Source organism: Nansenia antarctica, assembly GCF_963989245.1.
Source record: "Nansenia antarctica genome assembly, chromosome: 5".
In the NCBI taxonomy this organism is placed as follows: domain Eukaryota; kingdom Metazoa; phylum Chordata; class Actinopteri; order Argentiniformes; family Microstomatidae; genus Nansenia; species Nansenia antarctica.
Window position 1 is genome coordinate 6951686 of NC_137690.1, and position 17560 is coordinate 6969245.

A 17560-nucleotide genomic window follows, 5' to 3' on the forward strand; every position below is an offset into this window, starting at 1 on the left:
TAATGTATTAATGTATTATTATTATTAAGAAGAAAAGAAAAGCACGACTTAGTTAAAAAAAAGACACCACATGAAAACATACAATATACAACATAAAATAACTACAAACAAGCAACAGAAACAGTGAGCAGATACAGCCTATAAAAGATAACCTAAGCACATTTGCATGTATGATTCAAAGTCTCTGTAACACACAGTTTAAAGTCAGAGAGTGGGATGAACATGCTAAGTTTCAACTTTTTCTGAAGTACATTCCAAGTTGAAGGAGCATAATTAATATAATTACAATACATTAACATGGAGTACCTGAGGACATTTGGAAAAGATTATAGGGATTATTACCACATTATACTAATAGAACATTCTTCTTCTATCATAGACCATTGGCACAGCAGCCCTGATTGTGTGTATCCTGTCCATCGTGGACCCACACAACAACCCCATCCCCCAGGGCCTGGAGGCCTTCACCGTGGGCTTCGTGGTGCTGGTCATCGGCCTGTCCATGGGCTTCAACTCTGGCTACGCCGTCAACCCTGCCAGGGACCTGGGGCCACGCCTCTTCACGGCCCTGGCCGGCTGGGGCACTGAGGTCTTCACGTGAGTCACCCATCACTCCATCACCCCTAGTCTAGTCCACACTCTCTTCTGCATTCATGTATACTAGGAGTAGATGGTGATGAAGAAGAAGATGGTGTGAAATTATGTTTTAAAGACACCCCCCCCCCCCTGTGAAGATTAGAAATAGAATTTCTCCTCTATGGCCATGCCACTTTCTGTGTCTCTGCCCTCTCTCTCTCTCTTTCTCTTTTTCCTGCCTCTCTCATCATCCTAATCTCTCTCTCTCTCTTCTCCTCCCCCCCTCATCATCCCATTCTCTCTCTCTTCTCCTCCCTCACTCATCATCTCATCATTCTCTCTCTCTCTCTATCTCTCTGATCATCCCATTCTCTCTCTCTTCTCCTCCGTCACTCATCATCCCATTCTCTCTCTCCTCTCCTCCAGTGCCAGAAACTGCTGGTTCCTGGTGCCCATCTTCGCCCCGTTCCTGGGCACCATCGTCGGGGTCATGGTGTACCAGTTCATGGTGGGCTTCCACCAGGAGGGAGAGGTCCGCGACAAGAAGGAACAGGAGGAGGAGGAGGAGAGGGTTAAACTGTCCAACATCACCACCAACAACTCCACGTCAAAGGAAATGGCATGAGCCTAGGCTTTCCAATCAATCAATCAATCAGTCAATCAATCAATGTTTTTTTCAGTACATTGTATCTTGATAGTGGAGGGAAAATGTCTTCATCAAAACACAGAATTATATTAATTCTTCGAAGCAATGGAAGTTCATATATCCTAGTGTCTTTAGCCTTCCTGATGGACAGTATTGTATGTTTTAGACTGATGTCGAGTCGTACTGATTTAGATGTATGTATATAGCAAGATACCTATACACATGTATCGAGAAACAGAGGGAGTTTGTTACTAGTTTTTGTGTTTATTTTGTCTTGAATTTCAATGCCAATCTTCCTGAATCAAGGAAACAATGTATTTTTCCATGTTACAAAATTGTGAACGATTACCTAAAACATTTGTGAACGCGGGTATGATTCAACTGAACATTATCCTGCCTAGATGGAAGAGCACACCTTTTGTACAATAGATATCCTGACATAGTGTGAAGACAATAACACTTTTTTTGTATACGTTTAATTCATGTTTGTTAAAGGTTAGGAAGCCTCAAGCCTCGACGAAAGTCATTATGTGATCAATCGAATCAATGCATCCTAGATATCTTGCAAGGCTACAAGATTCTTACCAGATAATTAGTCAGCTAGCACACAACACCCGCTGTTAAATAGCAAAGCAGCCCTCTCAGGGCGTTTTCTTGCCGACAGTTGTAGACAGTCGACAAACAGTGGACTAATATAGCATGTTAGCCACCAGGCTTCTCTTGTGACAACCAACCATGCTCCTCTACCAGCCTGAAACCCTAACCCCGATGGCTTTCCCAGCCTTTAAATAGATTGTAAAAAGTTGTGTGTGTGTGTCCCAGCCTTTCCCTGCTTGTAAATACTTGCAGCGTATTATATCCCGAACCTGCTAAGAGTCTACTGCCTTGAAAGTGAACTGTGCAGTGATGTATCCAGTCACAAGCCTCTAGTGGGTACAGAGGTTCCATATCACCTTTGAACAAGTTGTGGTTCTTTTCTTAGTAAGCAGGGAGCACATGACCCAAAGTTGCTCTTGGTCCAGCTCTTGATTTAGTATCAAGAGAATCTGTGTGCCTTTTGTGTGTTGCTAATGACTGTCTGTACTGTAAGACCTATTTGTATTCTGTTTGTCGGTCCATGGAGATTGTTGTTTTTTGTACGGTCATAATAAAGTTTTTTTTATCGTTGTGTAAATGTGGGTCATGGTATGATGTTTCACATCTTTCTGCTGAGTTCTTTTGTTCTCTTGTCCTTGTTGTTTGTTTTACACATGACTGTGTGTGTATCCGACTGAGATAAGATCTATCTTTAGTCAGAACTCACTCACCTGACATCCTGTAATATACCACAGTGTCTAAGATAAGAGGCAAACACGTTTCATGGGATTAAACTATTCACCTCAGACTATGAAACTCATTTTCAACTTATTTCAAGAAACATGCACAACCAGTTTGGTGTACCAAACTAAATACCCCGGAGTATATCTCATTTCATAGACACTAATTCTCATTCCCATTATGTCAAAAGTAAAAGGACTGGTTAAACCCTTGCCACGATTCATAGATACTGTACGTGTCCATCGTTTGTCCTGAGCTGAAAACTGAACAGCAGCTCAGGGAGGCTGGTGGAGGTAGAAATCGGAGAACAGGCTCATTGTAACGCTTGAGAACAGTACCATGCCTCATTCCATTCAATGCATCACAATGAGCCCATCCTCCAATTTCTACCACCACTGGCCTCCACTGCTGAATACTGATAGGCTGGCCATATCCCTTCCCAGAGGGCATCGGAAGACGAGTTAGTTCCTGCAACCTCCTTACTGCATTCTAACTCGGGATCTCAATGGAGATGCACTGTGCTCCTGTTTGATTTCATTGGGGAGGGGGGGGGGGTTACTGGATTGAGAAGGAAAAGTACTGAGAAGCTAGGCTAATCTCAGTGCGTTGAGATGGCGGCGAGGGTTGGGCTTGGCAACGCGTCTGAATAATAAAGACAACAGGTCTGAGCAGAAGCAGATATACATGGGTCAATGTGTGTGTGTGTGTGTGTGTGTGTGTGTGTGTGTGTGTGTGTGCGTGTGTGTGTGTGCATGTGTGTGTGTGTGTGTGTGTGTGTGCGTGTGTGTGTGTGTGTGTGTGTGTGTGTGTGCTAGTGAGTTCATGTGGCTGGGTGTAAATGGTGCTGTGATTAATTACACTCCAATAACACTTTTGTTAGATTTGATAGATGGATTTCATCTACTAATCAAAATATTCACATGAAAGCTGAGGCCTGTTCGTACTGGATGTGCTGACCCCTAGTTCGACAGTATAATGTTAGGGTGTGGTGTACAAAGCCTGTCATTCTAGAAACCTCTATTATATGTTTTTTACTCCAGTATCTTTGAATTGATTATTATTATTTTTTGCTGTAGAGCAATACGCATGAACTTACATAAAAACAGATAAACCACCACTTATGTGTGTGTGTGTGTGTGTGTGTGTGTGTGTGTGTGTGATTTTGTGTGTGTGTGTGTGTGTGTGTGTGTGCTAGCGAGTGCACAGTTGGTGTGGCTGGGTTTAAGTGGTGCCATGATTATTTACACATCAATAACACCTTTGTTAGATTCGATTAGTAGATTAAATCATTATTCACATGAAAGCTAAGGCCTGTTCGTACTGGATGTGTTGACCCCTAGTTTGACAGTATAATGCTAGGGTGTGGTGTGCACAGCCTGTCATTCTACAATCCTGTTATTGCTTTACTCCAACATCTCTGAATTGAGCAGCACTGAACTGTAAAGCAATATGCAGCAACATAAAAACAGATCAACCACGTAGGAGTAAAGAGGAAGTGGGTAATGACCGCCTAAGCTTGATGGCGTCAAATAATCTTGTCATAACACACATTACGCATGCAACGCGTTAGGCCTTGGATTAGGAGCAAACGTGCTGTTTGTTTATCGTTAGTTCAGGGATCAGGTGTGGACTGTCCACTTAAAGGAAATAATCTTGTACAAATTGGCAAGGGTTGACTGATGCATATTAACATATAGACAAGATGTATGTCTTCCTCTGACAATGCTGTTGGTAACCACACACACACACTCACACACACGCACGCACGCAGCACATACACACACACACACACACACACACACACACACACACACACGCACGCACTCACTCATGCACGCACGCACGCACACAGCACATACACACACACACACACACATGCACACATACACAGACTTACACACCCATGCACAGGCACACACACATGCACACATACACGCACACATACACACACACACACACACACACACACACACTCACACACACACACACACACACACACACACACTCACAGACGAGATTCTCCTTTATGAGACCCAAATCTGTCTTCATACTCCTCACCACCCGCACATTACTTACTGTAGATCTCTTTACCTTTTAGTAAACATGACCTCTTCCACCTTTCAGAATACATCCACCCCTTCTTTCTCTCCATCTCTCTCTCTCCCTCTTTCTCTGACCCCTGTGTTTACACATCCCTGTGTCTATCCCATGCCAGAATACCTCTTTTTCATTAAAGAGGAATTTATCTCAACAGCGCCCATTCTCTTTTCCTTTCAGAAGCCAGAGATTGTATTGATATTAGGAAGAATTCACCTAAAAAACACCTTATTCTTGGAAACTACCTTTTCTTCCACATTTTTTGGTCTCTCTAAGAGATTGTAAGAGGGTTACAACCATGGGCAGCTTATGAGGGATCATCAAATGTCTGTTCTCCCTCCTCCCTCAGATGGAGGGGTTTAGTATGTGTTTTCTATCATTAGCAGCTTTCCCCATCGTGCATACCTGTGGCTTTATAGGAGTCACATCCGCCTTAATAGGTTATATAAAAAAATAAAAAATAAAAATTCTTGTTCGTGTTAGGCTAAATTCCAGTTGAATTCAAAGTTGTTGTGACAAGCCATTCTGTCACCTTACTGTGATGTCACCTTGATTCATCAAGAGTGTACCAGTCTGTAACTGGCATTTTCCCGTTATTTGAATAATTTAAATATATAATAAAAGCGCATAACTGGTTTAAACTTGTGTCTGATTAATAAACTCAGAGGCGTGATAGAGAAATAACCTGCCGCAACATGAACCTTTACAGCCCTGGCAAATCACGGACTAATTACAGTGTGTACACACACACACCTTCAAACGCTGTACTATAGCCTGAATGATCCTCCATGGCCACCGTAATCCAATCCATCCTCACCCAAAACCGAACAAATTTGATTCATCATATTTAGATATACACAAGACACAATGGGGTGTAAACATTTACATTTTGAAACATTTAGCAGACGCTTTTATCCAATTAGAGATTACAGAGGGACAGTTTCCCTGGAGTTACTTAGGGCTAAGTGCCTTACTGAGTACTTACTCAACGCGGGCACGCTAATGGTGGTGGTGTTCCCAGGTGGGATTTGAACTCATGACATTCTGATCACCGGTCCAACTCGCTATCCACTAGGCCTGTCGATGGGAACCATAGTGTGTTAAGGGGGAGGGAAGAAGAGTCTACAGAGAGTCGTGAGATCGGTCCAGAAGATCACCGGCGCCCCCCTCCCCTCTCTGGAAGAGCTGTACAACACACGCTGCCTCAAGAAGGCCTCCAAGATCTCCAGAGACCCATCCCACCCTGGGTACGAACACTTTGCTCGGCTGCCCTCGAACAGGTGGTTCAGGACCATGTTCGCAAGGACAAACAGACTGAAGCTCAGCTTCTACCCCAGGGCCATTCAGGCCCTGAACACAGCAAAGACCTAGGTTCTAGGCCCTGGACAATCTAGACAATTTGATGGCAGCTACTAGATTGAAATCAAGTGCAACACTGAAACACAACTGTGAACATTTCAAACCTGCAAACTGCGACACTTTAAATTAATGTGCAATAACACTATGTGTAATGTGCAATATGACAACCCTCGGGTACATAAGGTTCAGAGATAGGAAATGTTAGAATAGGTATAGCATAGCATAGAGTACAGCACAGTGTTTTATTTGTATAGTATAGTATAGTGGATAGTGTACATAGCCTTTATTTATGTAAACCAGCTCTTTTCCCTTCTTGTTTTTAGTTTTTTTTTTTTTTTCCTAGCACAAGGGGAGCCCCCCCCTCCCAAATTTCGTTGTTTGGTACCTGTACTATATCAATGACAATAAAGACCATTCATTCATTCATTCAAGAAGGTGCGAAGAGGGGGAAGAAGGAGGAAGAAGAAAAGGGAGGAAAAAGGGAGAAAAAGGGAGAAAAAGAGGGAAAAGAAAAAGAAGAGAGAGAAATCGAGGCTTCTTTTCCGTGAAGGCCACGGCTACTTCTGCACCCCATTGCACAAAACAATGCAATAACACGGTTCTATACTACAAATCCCTTAGGCCAGGTTGCTCCAGCCAAAGAAGGAGGGGATCTGATCAAAATATTTGCACCTGGCCGGGTGTCAGCGTTGTATAACCCTCTCACACTGTAAACAAGAGACGGAGACGCAGACAGTGTGGGAAAAACTAACTGGAGCATTTAAACATTACAACACTCGTCTAATGACTGTTCGACTGGCTATTGAGAGAGATTAATCTAACGTGGTGATCCGCTCAACCACCCACCCACCCTCCCACAAACCCACCCACCCACAAACCCACAAACCCACCTACCTACCTACCTATCTATCTATCTATCTATCTATCAATCTATCTATCTATCTATCTATCTATCTATCTATCTATCTATCTATCTATCTATCTATCTATCTATCTATCTATCTATCTATCTATCTACCTGTCTGTCTGCCTGCCTGCCTGCCTGCCTGCCTAATTATCTATCTATCTATCTATCTATCTATCTATCTATCTATCTATCTATCTATCTATCTATCTATCTATCTATCTATCTATCTATCTATCTATCTATCTATCTATCTATCTATCTATCTATCTATCTATCTATCTATCTATCTATCTATCTATCTATCTATCTATCTATCTATCTATCTATCTATCTATCTATCTATCTATCTATCTATCTATCTATCTATCTATCTATCTATCTATCTATCTATCTATCTATCTATCTATCTATCTATCTATCTATCTATCTATCTATCTATCTATCTATCTATCTATCTATCTATCTATCTATCTATCTATCTATCTATCTATCTATCTATCTATCTATCTATCTATCTATCTATCTATCTATCTATCTATCTATCTATCTATCTATCTATCTATCTATCTATCTATCTATCTATCTATCTATCTATCTATCTATCTATCTATCTATCTATCTATCTATCTATCTATCTATCTATCTATCTATCTACTGAGAGTGAGGTGCAGCTAACATGTAGGCCAGTATACAAGGCCAGTATACAATTTCCTGTTTTTGTCAAGAAAGTGGGTCGTCTCCCACTGGGTGTACTGTGTCTCTGGACCAGGCGGGCTGCCTTCGTAGGCCCGCAGCCCCAGACACCTGGGGGTGTGGCAGGGGATGTTTGGGGGCTGGGGGAGGGTGTGCCTGTGCCTGTGCCATGTGCGGTCCATGTGTGCCGAGTCTGACCCCAAACCCAGGGGTAAACGCATCAGAACCGTCTCCAAGAATGAGGGGAGAGCATATAATGAGGAAAGACAGATGAAACATGAAAGACATACTCTTTTGTGCCGTAGCTCATCTACAGCCAAACACTCAACCGCCCTACAGTAGTCAGCCAAGACTGAGCATAGCGTTGCGTGTGACTGAGGGGGTCAGGTAAGGCTTTGGATCTCCAAATTAGCAAGCCGTAATCAATTGATTTCAGTACTGTAATAACCAAATATCCCACCTCAGAAGTCAGATGGAAATTGCAGATTGATAATAACATAATAGTAGGTAGTGGTGGCCTAGTGGATAGTGAGTTGGACAGGTGATCAGAAGGGAATGACTTTGAATACCACCTCTAGTCTGCCCTTGAGTAAGGCACTTAGCCCTAAAATTACTCCAGGGAGACTGTCCCTGTAATCCCTAATTGTAAATTGCTTTAGATAAAAGCTGCTAAAGCTTGGTCTTCTAAATGCTTTAGCATCTGCTAAATGGTCAAAGTGTAATTTAGAGGAGAACGGTGCACACTAGCAGATCCAGAAGACATCTGTTTACTGTTTAACCGTCTTTTCCGGATTCATCCTTTATGACTCGGTTTTTTAGTAATATATTTGGGTTATACAGTACTGTATATTGGATTTTTGTCCAAATCGCAATTCATACTGTGCATTGAGACTAATCGCAAAACTGTGTGTGTGTGTGTCTGTGTGCGTGCGTGCACAAGCATGTGAGTGAAGCTCATTCTAACCCTGTGAACTCTGCTCCGTCAGTGAACTCTCATTGTGTCTCACTGTGGTGCGTCTATGACCTATGACCTATGACCTTCAGAGAGAGAGAGAGAGATGAGGAGCAGGATGTGGCTGCTGTTGTGGCTGGAGAAGCTGAAGCCTCTCTCTGTCCCTCAAGAGAGGCCACTCCCCTCTCTCATCTCCAGAACATGGCTGTCCCCCGCCTGCACTGTCTCGGATATGATACATACTGCTCTTTTGTTTGCTAGAGAGAGAGAGAACATCTGGAAGCATATCCCTCCCTTTTCATAAAGCTTTAGTGGTGTTTGTGGTGTCAAATGTTTACTGTAAAAAGCCACATGAAGACAGTGGAGTTGAAACCGAGTGTGAGGAGAGATGTCACTTACTGGAAGTAGGGATATCTCTCGTCATTGTCCATGTGGTTCCCAAGACCACACCACATCACACATGCTCAATGAGATTACGGTATTACAGAAAAGTATATGATCTAAGGACACACACGCACGCACAAACACACAAACACACACACATACACACACACACAAACAAACACACACCTTTAAATGATCTAAACTTTTCAGTGTGTGACTGGCAAAGTGATCATCTAGCTGGGGTTGGGCTTGGTGACCAATCAATTAGGGTTAGATGCATCAATTAGGGATACGGTCATTTCAATTATAACTAAATGATTGCGAAATACAGCATTTATGGTCAATGATTTCTTAATGAACTGAAAGTTTGTGAAATTACATGAAAGTCTAAATCTTTCGATTTTCTTAATGTATTTCTTTGAAATTGAATTGACCCCATCCTTTCGTTTGAGATTGCATAACGGTTTGATGGGAGCTGCTGATTGTGGAGGGACAGAGACAGATTAGAGAGGGTTCGGTCCCGGGCAGGAGAAAGCTTCCGTGCTGTAAGCCTGATGACCACAGACCTAATGAGAACTCAAGAGGAAACGGTGAAATCCCAATTGTCTTTATCAGAACCGGTGCGTCGCCAGGGGACGGCGCATCCTCTCTCTCCGTGTTTCTTTCAGTAGAAAGTAGGAGGTCAGTGGTGGGGAATCGGGTCACTGCCATTAGTTGACGTCAATGACCCGCCCTACCTACCCACGTCTCCCTATCAGATTGTCACTCTCTGTGAACCTCATGAACTCTGGGAACTGTTTTACAAGTCCATCAGTGACCCTCAATGAAGTCAATGAAAGTGTTCTACTCTGATTTTGTCTACCGGTACTCTGAAAATTGTCATGTTTATGTAGCATCTGCAGGGGTGCAAACTTGTCACCTTTTAGTCGTTTTAGCAGTTTTAGCCGTTTTTACCTCAAACTAGGTCAACAATTTTCACAAATGTTCTTTGTTTTCAGGCAAGAAAAAAAACATCACCAGTTTGCATCCCTGCATCTGTTTCATTCTATCTATTCTAGGCAAAACTCTATTATTAACCATTGTGTTAACCATTGATACAGTAGGTCAATTAAGGCATTAGCCTAAAATAAGGATTGTGACGTCATTGATGTTAATAAAATACAGTGTAATGAATCAGAGAACCGAGAGCATGAATCAGTTTCGGTAAACGTGGGATTCGGGCCCAAATAGACCCAGAATAACTGGAATGACAAGTGTGACGGGGTGTATCTTTTCATGAATCACTCTCAGCTGGATGGCTCACGTTCATTTATTCTGTAGAAAACAGTGCATCAATTTCTGGACACGGGACTTGCAGGGTCATCGAGCTACATTCGCATCAGTGGTTAAGAATGAACTGAGGGAGATCACGTTACGTCCCGTGCAATTGCACTGTCCAGCTATATTTACACAGCATCCGGGTCACGGACACAGCATCCGGGTCACGGACACAGCATCCGGGTCACGGACACAGCATCCGGGTCACGGACACACCCCGGATATACCACGTCATTAAACCCCTAGAGGGCGCAGTTTATACCTATTTTAGCTATAATTGAACTTGACCTTTCTACTCCGTTACACAAGCTTGATCATGAACACAGGAAAGAGAACCAACAATAGCCCTGTCCGGACGGGATAAAAATTACCGAATTACCCCAGGTAAAACATATATTACAGAGGTCCTCAGGTAATTTATATGCCGTCCGGACAGGGCTAATGTCTCATTCGCTATTATTCTCACACAACAATGTCTCATTCGCTATTAGCCCACTCGGTGGCGGGAATCATTTGGTCACTATTAGTCATGTGTGGGTGTGTGTGTGTGTGGGTGTGCGCGTGTGTGCGCGCATGCGTGTGAGTGTGTGTGTGTGTGTGTGTGTGTGTGCATGCATGCGTGTATGTGTGTGTGTGTCACTCACAATCTCAAGACAAACACTCATGAACGTTTATATAATTCACAGGGGGGAGACATGATTTGAAGAGCAAGACATGACTTGAAGAAACTATACTGTATGTTTACATTAAAGAATACCTGTCTAATGTACAGGTACAGGAAATGATGTATATAATCAGACCTTAGTCTTCGATGTTGAGTCAGCCTCCTCACACACACACACCTCCTATTCACACAGTTGTCACACCACTCCCCACTGCCTCACCTGCACACACATGCCAACCACTGTGGGTGTGTACATCCCGGGGCAAAGCCATTTCCTTCCCTACCGATGTAAAAATGGTCATCCAATGGGTCATATGCCATTTTAGTTTACGCTTTTATCCAAAGCAACTTACATTGTAGTGAGTGCATATATTTTTCAGTATATATATGTGTCATGTTCCAATGCTTTGGTCCGCATGTCGGGATCCGATGTTATGATCAGACAAAAGTCCAACATTTATATTGGTTGCCGACATGAGGACCAAAGCATTAGAATTAGTGTTGTTCAGATACAATTTTTTGATCCCGATACCGATACCGATACCTGACCGTGCAGTACTTGCCGATACCGAGTACCGATCCGATACCACGGCGTTTGAAAAAACAAAACAAAAAAACATGTTTTTTGAGCCGCATACTAACCACGATGTAAAATTATTGCTAACACTTAGTCTGGCACTGCTCAAAACCTTTGTAAAACTCGTAAAGTTTTTGTAAAACTTAAGTAAAAAAAATAATAAAAATAAATAAATAATTACGTTTTTGTAAAGTACTCGCCGATACCGATACCAGCATTTTGGTGCGTATCGGTGGCCATGCCGATACTAGTATCGGTATCGGAACAACACTAATTAGAATGTGTCACATATGGTCCCATGGAACGCCATGCACTACCAACTGTTAGCGCCATTCTCTACCAACTCAGCCAGAGGACCACAATCACTTTTTTAACACTGTAAATCTGTCTTATGTGTCACATGTGATCAAACCACAGGACATATGCTGATGAATATGACGCTACAGCTCTCCTGACCTCTATGACATGATGGCTGAATTCAGTAGGGGAGGCGGGTAGAGGCAGAAATCGGAGGACGGGCTCATTGTAATGCATGGAACGGAATGAGGAACGGTATCAAACTTAGCTACATAGTTAAATATGCATTACAAAGAGCCCGTCCTCCAATTTCTACCTTCACCAGTCTCCCCTAGAGTAGCACAGTACAGAAAACGAAGTAGATCACCACAAGCTATAGCCAACTTTGAGGAACTGAATTCACCCTTTTAGGGAAGAAATGAGGAAAACATACCAAGTCTGCTCTGCAAAGCTAAGGAGCAGCAACGCACAGTGGTCATGTGGTCTGGATAGGGGGGGTAACAGCCTATTTTTACACACCGCACAAAAGCTAGCTTTGGAGATGAGATATTTAACTGTGAGGGAGCTCTTTCTATCCTCATTTCACATACTGTATCTTAGGTTCTTAAGTGTCTGTGCTGAAACGTTTAGCCAGCTTTTGACAACACATCATAGGATTGATTGTGCACCATACCGTACCCAGGCCTGCCCCTTTGTGCCCCTGGTTCCTTATAGACCTCAAAGTTACATTAAAAAGAGATCCCATTTAGCATGCCTTAAAATGTCTCTAGGCCAGCCTCTCCCTAAACAACACAAAAACAACTTTTAGCCGTAAACAAAGACAAAGACACAGAGTCGTCCTGCTGGGAAGTTTCCGTGCCACAGGGAAATACCACACTCTCTAAACACCCATCATCAGCCCGACTACATCCTGGGACTTTAGGCACTTAAAATACCTTTCCACGTTAGTACAGTACACATGGCACATGGTACACATGGCACATGGTACACATCAAGCTCATGAACAAGTCCACTGTAGACAATTGACTATCATCCCCAAGCACGTCCCATGCCTGCAGGACTACCTGAACCTTGAGCTCACAGTCACTTTACTACTGTCAGTTATGTCCTGTACTATTGACAGTTTTTATTGAGTTATGCCCAGTGCCTTATTGTCTACAAATTGCAAGATACTGCTAATTGTAAATAATCTTATTTGTCACTTTTTTATTATGTTGAATTGTTGCCTTATTGTCATGTGCTGCAATGTCAAGAATGAAAGCATAAGAATTTTACTCTTACATTGGTGTAATGTGATGTAACGATACACTTGAAACATGAAACATGGTCTTTTTAAAATAAAACAATTGTAATTTTTCACCAGAAATACAGGATACCTTCGTAATAATTTCAGTCCAAAAATTAAGTCCAAGTCAAATCACATTTATTAAAGTGGTTCTACTGCAGGTTAAAATGTTATTCATCATTACATAATAAACTTGGGCATGTCACCTACTGTACAGTCATCATCCAAAACTACTACATAATACAGTCTAACTGTCGACTCACTCACTAACTGTCAAACACACCCTTTGTTATTGTGTTAAGATTAGCATGTCCTAATGACTTAGTAACCTACAGGGATCTACAGTACAAAATGAACAGAGAAGTGCCTTTCAATATTTACATATGAAACCTACAATTATTAATTAATACAGCAGCTATGACAACGAAAAACAAACAAGTGTAAAACCTCGACACCGGGAATGTAAAAAGAGAGGGAACGGGCTACAGTATATGGAACTACAACAAAAGTAAAGTGCATTAAACATCAGTATTTCAGAACAGACAATGTTTCCTATGTCAATGAGTGAGTACATTATTCAGATAAGACGCACACATGATTACAAAGGCATTTCCTATTTGAGTTTTAAATTCAGAATTTTTAACCTCATAAAAATACAATCCATCCATAAGCTGGCACAATATTTTGTTATACTATACGAGTGAAAAAAACGGATCATATTAAGTTCACATATTATGCTCTTTAGAATAAAGGCTTTCCTATTGCCATCGAGTTGTCTCAATGCCTTCCGAACATTGGTGTGGCTTTGACACACTAGCTTTTAATAACAACTCTACAAATGCACCACCAAGCGACATTGAACTTCGTTCTCCAGCCGTATGCATACAGTACCAGTCAAACGTTTGGACACACTTCCCCATTCAATTGAAGTTTGGACACACTTTCCCCATTCAATTGAATGGGGAAGTGTGTCCCAACGTTTGACTGGTACTGTCCATACACAATACCTCCCACCTAAGCACCTGGCAACCCTAACTTATTATTACAGTCTGCTGGTCCAGTTCATCTGGGGGCTTGTCTGATACAGTAATTCACCCAGGTCCTGCTGTATTTCCTGGCAGGGAATATCTTTCATATCCATAACGATTATCTTTCATCTTGGCTTGGACGGCTACTTCTGAGGGAACTAAGTGCTCTCCAGACATTCCATGAAGTGCTTTATTACTGAGTATAATCAAAACATACTGCAGTTTTTGAATGTTCCAAATTGGACACAATCACTGCTTCTGTGGTTCAATACAAATCAATACTCCGTTGTGGTATCAGATATATTGAAATATATAAGTTCATATAACTGTGAACTTTGTGCTTATGGACCACCTGTTAGATCTCTAACCTTCCTCCCCCTCTCTCCTTTTCTCTCCCTTTCTTTCGTTCTCTCTCACTCACACACACACTCACACACTCGCACACTCACTCGCACTCGCGCTCGCGCTCACGCTCACGCTCACGCTCACGCTCACGCTCACGCTCACGCTCACACTCACACTCACAGACACACACACACACACACACTTTCCCTTCAGTCAGCCAGAAAGCTGTCGAACAGCGGAGTGACGGTGCCGTCCTTCCACTCGATCAGGATCTCCCCGCGCTGGAGGGAGGGTGAGCGGGCGGGGCGCATGGGGTGCCTGGTGAGGGGGGCCCTCTCGCTGGGCACAGGGGACCCCGGCTGACTCACATCTCCTGTAGGAGTGTACGACTTCAACACACACACCACTTTCTTCTTCCTGGGACAAGTGAAAAGAGAGGGGGGAAGAGCGTGAGGTTTGGCGGTCAGTCATCAAGATAAACACTGCTTTGTTTGTGTTGAACCTTCATTCACACACGCTAGTCTCATCGAGGGAGGTAACAGGAATTTCCCAAGAGTGACCTTTTCTGGTCTGCGTGTGCATGCAGTCTTTCAGTCATTTTGGAGGTTGACGCTAAGATAAGAGTTATATTTATCTAGCGATTGCTGGCTTTAATCTCATGGAAGAGCGATCCATCATGTCTGGTCATGAGGAGGTTTACTGTGGGGCTGTCTCTGTGGGGGCGTCTCCAGACCATGGAGCAGCAGATGTGTAGGGGTGCAGGCAGCTGCATGTTCTCCTCCTAACCTGTTGTTGTAGATGCTGAGGATGAGGATCACCGTCCCCAGCACCAGAGCCACGGAACTCAGAACCAGCATGGTCACCTTCCAGCCAAACCCTGCACAGCACAGACAGACAGACAGAGACAGACAGACAGACACAGACACAGACACAGACAGACACAGACAGACACAGACAGACAGACAGACACAGACAGATACACACAGACAGACAGAATCAGATCAGAATCAGAATCACTTTTATTACATCCCAGTGTACACAAGAGTAAAATTCTTTGGCTTTGTTCACACACACACACACACACACACACACACACACACACACATACACACACACACACACACACACACAGACACACGCACACAAACAAAGTAAAAGCTGTTCATAACTCTGATCTCAATACACCCACTCTACAAATTCCAACGTTACTTCCCCTCGCCTCTGTTGCCACCCTGTGTCAGACCACTGAGTGGGAGAACTGACTGTTCTGCACCACATTCTACTCATTTACATGATTTATTTTTATTTGTTATTTTTTCTTTAACTTTTTGGCATTTAGCCTTTACACAACTTTATCCAAAGTGACATACAACATATACATTTGTCTCAGTAAGTGAATCATCTATCCGTCAGTCATCGCAAGAAGAAGTAATCTATGCTAGGGCCAGGGGCCATTGGCAGTCATGATGCTAGAAGAAGGAAGAATTGAGTACTCAATGCAGTTATATCTGGTTCACTAAGAAAGGAAGTTTATAGTCCCCCCCCCCCCCCCCCCCCCCACACACACACAGGGTTTCCAAACTCACCATAGTCCATGGTGAAGAATGCCACAGTGGGGTCCTCAGAGGATAGGGTGCTTTCTCTGTCAGACAGAGGAGGAGAGAGCTCTCCCCCGGGGTCCCTGTCTGCGGTGTCACTGTCTGCCCCTCCTCCATCCACTGAAACAGGAGCGGAGGGAGTGAACTCAATAACTTAGAAGAAGAACACAACATTTAACAACAACAGTCCTTATATATATACCGGTTGTCCAACTAAAGGGACATGGGGGGTCAGGGGTCAAGGTGGTGGGGGGGGAAATAGAATGTGGGTATATTATCCACCCTTCCTATAATTATTATTATTTGTAAAGCGCTTTTCATTTGAACAATCTTAAAAGTGCATAGAACTGAGTGCATAAAAAAAAGAAGAAAGAAAAAAAAGAAAAACAACAAAGAAGACCACACGTCTTGGCTGAAGAGACGAGTTTTCAGTCCTGTTTTGAAGGAGGAGAGGAGGAGGAGGAGGAGGAGGAGGAGGAGGAGGAGGAGGAGGAGGGGGAGACTTTAAGATGGGTAAATGCTAAGTGGGATGCTTGGTAATAGCCTGACTCTGAAGTCAACCCATTGAAGTTCAGATTAAAAAACCGTCATGGTTAGGTTTAGGGTGAGATAAGGGTTATGGTTATGGTTAGGGGGAGGGTTTAGCGTGGGGTCATCCCGAGGCGGATGGAGCCGTAGCCAACAGGTCCTTACTTGGCTGCTGCTGGCCGTCCGTGATCGAAGCGGACGAATCAGCCGCTAGCGTGGCCTCGCTATGACGATGCGGTCGGTGATGGCGGTGGCCGCCGTGGCGATCTCTCTCACCACATATGGAGCCGTTCCCTATTGTCCTCCACTCGCCGGCCTGCCCTGCTGGCGGCTCTTTGGACAGGAACACCTTGGCCTTGGAGTCCTGCCTCGTGCTGAGGTGGAGCCCCTTACCTCGCAGGGTGAGGTGACCCTCCTTGGTGCAAGCCCAAGCCTGGCTCTCCCTGCTGCTGCCCTCCTCCTCCTCCTCCTTCGCCCCGCCCGTCTCCGGCCCTGGGTCCACGGCGCAGGGGTGGAGGCCGAGGCGGACGGCGTGGTGGTGCACCCCCCCCACCCGTCCTCTCAGGGCACTCAGGCACTCCCCGGAGTGGAGGCTGCTCAGGGCGTGGCTCTCTGGGAGCCACTGCCACTCCTGGAGGGCCGAGCCTGGGCTGCACTGCTCCAGCACCACCCTGGCCCTGAGCCGGCCGTCCTGGACCTGCACACACCTGCCCAGCGCCTCGCTTCTGATGCTGAACCCAGCCGCCTCTGGGAAAAGGGAACAGTCTGATAAACATGGGGGGGGGGGGAGTTTAGGGTAGGGTACCCCCAATATGCGTTAACGTTATAGCCTCCAGTACACCATATTACCCACCCATTGCGTTATATTACAGTTAACTTAGAGTATATTGATTCCTTCCATAATTAACCTGCATCCTGTGTGTGTGTGTGTGTATGTGTGTGTGTGTGTGTGTGTGTGTGTGTGTGAGCCAGGGCACTGACAAAGAAAAG

At 43.9% G+C, this 17560-nt stretch overlaps 1 protein-coding gene across 1 annotated transcript in view; it reads left to right on the forward strand.

Annotated features, from left to right (window-relative positions):
• Positions 1 to 1201, forward strand: part of LOC308157697 (aquaporin-3-like) — a gene marked incomplete at both ends in the record, with an annotated part of 8317 nt that extends 7116 nt beyond the window's left edge. Inside the window, 2 exons of the mRNA XM_080531305.1 lie at positions 380 to 597; positions 1003 to 1201. Coding sequence (XP_080387431.1) covers positions 380 to 597; positions 1003 to 1201 — 417 coding nt within the window. The remainder of the gene's footprint in view (positions 1 to 379; positions 598 to 1002) is intronic.
• Positions 1202 to 17560: the final 16359 nt, after the last annotated feature.